The 6,871-nt window shown below is 39.6% G+C and overlaps 1 protein-coding gene across 6 annotated transcripts in view; it reads right to left on the minus strand.

Annotated features, from left to right (window-relative positions):
* Window positions 1-6,871, minus strand: part of PPP2R3A (protein phosphatase 2, regulatory subunit B'', alpha) — a 227,970-nt gene that overhangs the window by 93,132 nt on the left and 127,967 nt on the right. For all 6 annotated transcript variants that reach the window (XM_010858259.1, XM_010858260.1, XM_010858257.1 and 3 more), the window contains one exon: window positions 1,148-1,222. In XM_010858259.1, coding sequence (XP_010856561.1) covers window positions 1,148-1,222 — 75 coding nt within the window. The remainder of the gene's footprint in view (window positions 1-1,147; window positions 1,223-6,871) is intronic.

The raw sequence follows: 6,871 nt of genomic DNA on the forward strand, positions 1-6,871 counted from the left end.
ATAATGGCAAGAACTTTGGCTTTCATTCTGAATGAGATGGGGAAACACTGGAGGGTTTGAGCAGAGGAGTGACATGATCTGACTTACATTTTCAAAGAATAACTCTGTGGAGACTAGGCTGTAGGGCAATGAGGGTATAAGCAGGGAGACCAATTAGAGGGAATCCACGTGAGAAACAAGGATGACCAGCTGGGCCAGGATGACTGTGGTAGAGGTAGCTTAGTGTCGGGTTGTGGTTACAAGCAAAAACAACTTCTAAGACAGTCTTAGATGGCAGTGACATCTTATGGTTCAAATGAAGTCTTATAAAGTTTTATGTCAGCAGAGAATCAATGTAAAAGGAAATAATGAAGTTCCTACAGGAGAAAAAATAGTGGTAGTATTCTGTAATTCAACAGAACCCAACAATCCATAGCCAACAAAAAGTGCCCCAAGAAGGAGAGGGTCTTCCTCGGAAGAGACTGCCCTATTTACTGGGAGAGCTGAACCAGAGGTGGGGATCGTTATCAGCCGGGTATGGCTGTGAATGTGAGGTGTGCCCTGAGGTTCATCTGTGGAATTCTTGCACAGATAATCTGGGAGCTAGGGCAGAGAACGCCTGGTGTGGCTGCAGTGTGAGCTGCAGGCCTGTGAGCTCTCACCCGTAATGCATGCCCTGCCTGTGACTGATCGAATGAGGCTGTGCATGAGAAACGGAATGAGAACACCTTGCAAAACAGGAGACTGTGATTATGTTATTTTAAATTCTTACATGATTTATTTTCTGATTATAAATACTCATTTCTCATTATCATCTCAGTTCTAATTTTGAGGTACTCTAGATAACATCTTTTTTTTTTTTGGGGGAAAAGGCTGTTGAAAAATTCTTGTATTATTTGCAAATACTAAAGATCAACTGGGTATCAATATTAATGGAGACCAGAAAGAATGAGTATATCACTTAGATTTTGTATACAAGAGACTTCTTAAGCACTAGGCACATAGAAGAAGTGAATGAGATATAAATAATTAATTCAATTTTATTTCCTCCCATTTAAAATAATCATTATGGCCCATTCTACATAAAGATCTAAAAGCTTAGATACTAGGCAGTGACAAAAAGGAAACTTAAAAGAGTTTTATTAAGACAAAAAAGGACTCAGCCTACCGTGGTGATGTACCGGGAGTGGAATTCTGGAGCGTCTTTCAGGAACGTGAGGCCAGGATGTGTATCTACCACATCCTGAAAAAGAACAAAATCATAACTAAGTTAACAAACATACCAAAAAACCCCCTAAGATACATACTGAATTTTTTTAAACTCTTGTACAATACTTGCCAGTTGAGCATACTTGCTGTTTCACAGTACTGAACAATACACTTAAAATTTAACTAGTATTTTATTAAACTCAAATATTTCACAAGCACACTTTTGTGTGACTTTGATATGTACAGTATACTTCAAGAAAGTTAAAATGTTAATCTGGCTATATCTGGTGATTTGTAAATCAAGTGTCTTACAGGTACATGCTGTAATTCTAACACACGTCAGCGAAATTCATCCCATAGATCTTGTTAGGGATTGCCAAGTGAAATTTACACAAAAAGGAGGATAGACAGAAGCCAACTAGAATGATTCTTTCTTAACCTACAGACATGGGAAATTATTGGAAAAAATAATAGCCTGGTAGCCAAATAACTTTATGTTAAGGTATGTGAGTCAGCTAATGTTCATCAAAATCACTGTGTTGATAAATCTGTTTTCCAATTTAGGTTTTTATTTATTTTAAATCTGATATCCTGTTCTCATAGAAGACTATTTGAACATTAAAACCGTGAAATAGTTTTTTTTTTTCTTTGTTGTTCAGTTGCTTAGTCACCTCCAACTCTTTGAGACCCCATGGATTGCAGCATGCCAGCCTTCCTGTCCATCACCGACTCCTGGAGCTTGCTCAAACTCATGTCCATTGAGTCATTGATGCCATCCAACTATCTCGTCTTCTGTTGTCCCCTTCTCCTCCTGCCTTCAATACTTCCCAGCATCAGGGTCTTTTCTAATGAGTCAGTTCTTCACATCAGGTGGCCAAAGTACTGGAGCTTCAGCTTCAGCATCAGTCCTTCCAATAATATTCAGGACTGACTTCCTTTAGGCCTGACTGGTTTGATCTCCCTGCAGTCCAAGGGACTCTCAAGAGTCTTCTCCAACACCACAGTTCAAAAGCATCAATTCTTCAGCACTCAGCCTTCTTTATGGTCCAACTCTCACATCCATACATGACTACTGGAAAAACCATAGCTTTGACTATACAGACCTTTGTTGACAAAGTAAAGTCTCTGCTTTTTTACTATGCTGTTTAGGTTTGTCATAGCTTTTCTTCCAAGGAGTAAGTGTCTTTGAATTTCATGGATGCAGTCACCACCTGCAATGATTTTGGAGCCCAAGAAAATAGTCTGTCAGTGTTTCCCACTGTTTCTCCATCTATTTGCCATGAAGTGAGGGGATCAGATGCCATGATCTTTGTTTTCTGAATGTTGATTTATAAGTCAACTTTTTCACTTTCCTGTTTCACCTTCATCAAGAGGCTCTTTAGTTCCTCTTCACTTTATGCCATAAGAGTAGTATCATCTGTGTATCTGAGATTATTGTTATTTCACCTGGCAATCTTTTATTTTTTTGGATTTAAAGTATTTTTATTTTTATTTTATTTTTAAACTTTACAATATTGTATTGGTTCTGCCATATATTGAAATGAATCCACCACAGGCATACACATGTTCCCCATCCTGAACCTGGCAATCTTGATTATAGCTTGTGTTTTATCCAGTCTGGCATTTTGCGTGATGTGCTCTGCATATAAGGTAAATAAGCAGGGTGACAATATACAGCCTTGACAAACTCCTTTCCCCCTCTTGAAGCAGTCTGTTTTTCCATGTCCCATTCTGTTGCTTCTTGACCTGCATACAGGCTTCTCAGGAGGCAGGTAAGGTAGTCTGGTATTCCCATCTCTTTAAGACTTTTCCACTATTTGTTGTCTACACAGTCAAAGGCTTTAGTGTAGTCAATGAAACAGAAGTAGATGTTTTTCTGAAATTCTCTAGCTTTTCCTATGACCCAGGGGATGTTGGCAATTTGATCTCTGGTTCCTCTGCCTTTTCTAAATCCAGCTTGTTTTAAATCCAGGAAGTTCTCAGTTCACATACTACTGAAGCCTAGTTTGGAGGATTTTGAGCATTATTACCTTATTAGCATGTGAAATGAGTTTTTTTTTTTTTTTTTCTAATTAGGTTTTTAAAACATTTTCAATGAGTCTGGAGAATCTAATGGAGATAATTACTGTTAATTTAATAACCAGAGGCAACAGTAATACTACCACAGAAATAATCTATTAATTGGCTAGTCATGAATGGAAAGACATCAGTTACATCTCTTTTCTTTGTTTCCTCAGAGCAGTTAGCTATTTAGACTGTACTTACCAGTACAGTCTAAAACCAATGAACCTTATTTAAATTTTTATTTGGAAATAATTTTAGTCTTACAGAAAATTACAAAAATATTACAGAGAGATTCCCTATGTTCTTCTCCTAGCTTCTCATAGTGGTAACAACTTAACTGACCTGCCTCTTGAGAAACCTGTATGCAGGTCAGGAAGCAACAGTTAGAACTGGACATGGAACAACAGACTGGTTCCAAATAGGAAAAGGAGTTCGTCAAGGCTGTATGTTGTCACCCTGCTTATTTAACCTATATGCAGAGTACATCATGAGAAACACTGGGATGGAAGAAGCACAAGCTGGAATCAAGATTGCTGGGAGAAATATCAACAACCTCAGATATGCAGATGACACCACCCTTATGGCAGAAAGTGAAGAAGAACTTAAAAGCCTCTTGATGAAAGTGAAAAAGGAGAGTGAAAAAGTTGGCTTAAAGCTCAGCATTCAGAAGACTAAGATCATGGCATCCGGTCCTACCATTTCATGGCAAATAGATGGGGAAACAGTGGAAACAGTGACTGACTTGTTTTTCTGGGCTCCAAAATCACTGCAGATGGTGATTGCAGCCATGAAATTAAAAGACACTTACTCATTGGAAGGAAAGTTATGACCAACCTAGACAGCATATTCAAAAGCAGAGACATTACTTTGCCAACAAAGGTCCATCTAGTCAAGGCTATGGTTTTGTCAGTGGTCATGTATGGATGTGAGAGTTGGACTTGAAAGAAAGCTGAGCGCTGAAGAATTGATGCTTTTGAACTGTGGTGTCGGAGAAGACTCTTGAGAGTCCCTTGGACTGCAAGAAATCCAACCAGTCCATCCTAAAGGAGATCAGTTCTGGGTGTTCATTGGAAGGGCTGATGCTGAGGCTGAAACTTCAGTACTTTGGCCACCTCATGTGAAGAGCTGACTCATTGGAAAAGACCCTGATGCTGGGAAAGATTGAGGGCAGGAGGAGAAGGGGACAACAGAGGATGAGATGGCTGGATGGCATCACCGACTTTATGGACATGAGTTTGGGTAAACTCCGGGAGTTGGTGATGGACAGGGAGGCCTGGCATGCTGCGGTTCATGGGGTCGCATAGAGTCAGACACAACTGAGCGACTGAACTGAACTGAACAAACCACAGTACAATTATCAAAACTAAGAAATGAACATTGTTGTAATACTGGGTTGGTGCAAAAGTAATTGCGGTTTCACTCTGTTGAACTTTGTTGTTTGATACTGGAATACATTTTTAAATAAAAGTGGTTATCATCTTAATGCACATTTCTTGCTTTATGACTAATGACTTATTACTTATTTTATATTTATTTTAGACTCCAGAAATGATGTTAGACAAGCAAATTTCAGTGATTTTTTATTCAAGTTCAAAATGGGTTGTAAAGCAGTGGAGACAACTACCAATGTCAACAACACATCTGGCCCAGGAACTGCTAACGAACATACAGTACAGTGGCAGTTCAAGAAGCTTTGCAAAGGAGATGAGAGCCTTGAAGATGAAGAGCACTGTGGCCAGCCATCAGAAGTTGGTAATGACCAACTGAGAGCAACCATCGAAGCTGATCCTCTTACAATTACATGGGAAGTTGCTGAAGAACTCAACATCGATCTTTCTATGGTCGTTCGGCATTTGAAGCAAATTGGAAGGGTGAAAAAGTTTGATAGATGACTGCCTCATGAGCTGACTGAAAAAAAAAATCGTTGGAGTGTCGCCTTCTCCTATTCTATGCAACAACAATGAAACATTTCTCGATCAAATTGTGATGTGTGATGAAAGGTGGACTTTATACAACAACCGGTGATAACCAGCTCAGTGGTTGGACCAAGAAGAAGCTCCAAAGCACTTCCCAAAACCAAACTTGCACCAAAAAAAGGCATGGTCACCGTCTGGTGGTCTGCTGCCCATATGATTCACTATAGCTTTCTGAATCCCAGCGAACCATTACATCTGAGAAGTATGTTCAGCAAATTGATGAGATGCACCAAAAACTGCAATGCCTGCAGCCAGTACTGGGCAACAGAAAGGGCCCAATTCTTCTCCATGACAATGCTTGACCACACGTCGCAGAACCAACGCTTCAAAAGTTTCACGAATTGGGCTACAAAGTTTTGCCTCATTTGCTCTATTCACCTGACCTCTTGCCAACTAACTACCACTTCTTCAAGCATCTTGACAACTTTTTGCAAGGAAAATGTTTCCACAACCAGCGGGAGGCAGAAAATACTTTCCAAGAGTTTACTGAATCCTGAAGCACAGATTTTTATGCTACAGGAATAAACAAACATTTTTTGATGGCAAAAATGTGTTGACTGTAATGGTTCCTATTTTGATTGATAAAGATGTGTTTGAGCCTAGTTGTAATGATTTAATATTCACAATCCAAAACCGAAGTTACTTTTGTACCAACCTGATACTAAACTACCGGAGAAGGCAATGGCACCCCACTCCAGTGCTCTTGCCTGGAAGATCCCACGGATGGAGGAGCCTGGTGGGCTGCAGTCCATGGGGTCGCTAAGAGTCGGACACGACTGAGAGACTTCACTTTCACTTTTCACTTTCATGCATTGGAGAAGGAAATGGCAACCCACTCCAGTGTTCTTGCCTGGAGAATCCTAGGGACGGGGGAGCCTGGTGGGCTGCCGTCTCTGGGGTCGCACAGAGTCGGACATGACTGAAGCGACTTAGCAGCAGCAGCAATACTAAACTACAGATCTTATTCAAAATTTACCAGCTTTCCCCCTGAAGTCTTTTTTTTTCTGTTTCAGGATCCTAACTGCATTTAGTTCTTGTGTCTCATTGCTATCCCAATCCATGGCAGTTCTTCAGTCTTTCCTTATGTTTCATTTTTCTGACACTTTAATGAGTTCTGGTTAGTTTTTTTGTAGAATGTCTCTCAATGTGGCATGCCTGGTATTTTCTTATGATTAAAGTTACACACTTTTAGTGAATTTACCACGGAAGTGATGTGTCCTTTTCAGTCATACAAGGAGTATGTGGTGTTGATAGGTCTTACAACTTGTATTAATTTTTGAATATACTTGGTTAAAGTGGTATCTGTTGGGTCTGCCACCATAAATTTATTACGTTCCTTTAACAGTTGATAAATATCATGGAGGAGATACTTTGAGACTCTGTCAGTATCCTGTTTCTCTGTAAATTTTTGCCCACAAATATTTGCAGCCATTTATAGAAATTGACTGTGGCATTTTTATAGTGCTGTTTACCAAATTTAGAACAACAGACTGGTTCCAAATAGGAAAAGGAGTACATCAAGGCTGTATATTGTCACCCTGCTTATTTAACTTATATGCAGAGTACATCATGAGAAACGCTGGACTGGAAGAAACACAAACTGGAATCAAGATTGCCGGGAGAAATATCAATAACTTTGGATA

This window comes from Bison bison, unplaced genomic scaffold (genome assembly GCF_000754665.1).
Source record: "Bison bison bison isolate TAMUID 2011002044 unplaced genomic scaffold, Bison_UMD1.0 scf7180017864384, whole genome shotgun sequence".
Classification (NCBI taxonomy): domain Eukaryota; kingdom Metazoa; phylum Chordata; class Mammalia; order Artiodactyla; family Bovidae; genus Bison; species Bison bison.